The sequence below is a fragment of the Ipomoea triloba genome, chromosome 16, assembly GCF_003576645.1.
Source record: "Ipomoea triloba cultivar NCNSP0323 chromosome 16, ASM357664v1".
Lineage (NCBI taxonomy): Eukaryota > Viridiplantae > Streptophyta > Magnoliopsida > Solanales > Convolvulaceae > Ipomoea > Ipomoea triloba.
In genome coordinates, this window is record NC_044931.1 from 1351486 (window position 1) to 1352094 (window position 609).

The 609-nt window shown below is 37.8% G+C and overlaps 1 protein-coding gene across 1 annotated transcript in view; it reads left to right on the plus strand.

The window, feature by feature from the left end:
* Positions 1-9: 9 nt before the first annotated feature.
* LOC116007915 (dammarenediol II synthase-like) overlaps positions 10-609 on the plus strand; it is a 3845-nt gene continuing 3245 nt past the window's right edge. The window contains exons 1-3 of the mRNA XM_031248574.1: positions 10-102; positions 210-308; positions 548-603. Coding sequence (XP_031104434.1) covers positions 13-102; positions 210-308; positions 548-603 — 245 coding nt within the window. The 5' untranslated portion in view covers positions 10-12. The remainder of the gene's footprint in view (positions 103-209; positions 309-547; positions 604-609) is intronic.

The window sequence follows — 609 nt, forward strand, 5'->3', positions numbered from 1 at the left end:
GACTTCAAAAGTATGTATCGTCATTTCAATAAAGGATCATGGACATTCTCTGATCAAGACCATGGTTGGACTCTCTCCGACGGCACAGCAGAGGCTCTTAAGGCAATCTACTTTTATTTATTCAAGGCTATATATGCAAACTACTCTGTTAAAAAAAAAAATAATAAAAAAAAAATGACCTCTGTGAATTGAACTTTAATTTGCTGCAGTGTCTGCTACTCCTTGGGCAAATGCATCCGGAAATTGTAGGAGAAAAGGCCGATGCTCGGCGCTTGTATGAAGCTGTAGATGTTTTGCTTTATCTTCAAGTAAGACTTTCCCACTCTAATACCACTTGTTACTATAAACTCTTAACACTATGCTAAAAGTTATAGCTATACTCTGATAGCGAAGACGTAACTTTATTTTCTTATAAACGGTCATCACATTTATGAGAGACGTACAGAGTGCTGTACTTTTGTCCTTTACCGGTCTCTGCCCACCACATAGCCAACATTATTCACTACTAATTAATTAACATTATATTTCATGGTCTCTTACATTGAAGAGTCCCAACAGTGGTGGTTTTTCTATCTGGGAGCCTCCTGTTCCGCAACCATATATGCAACT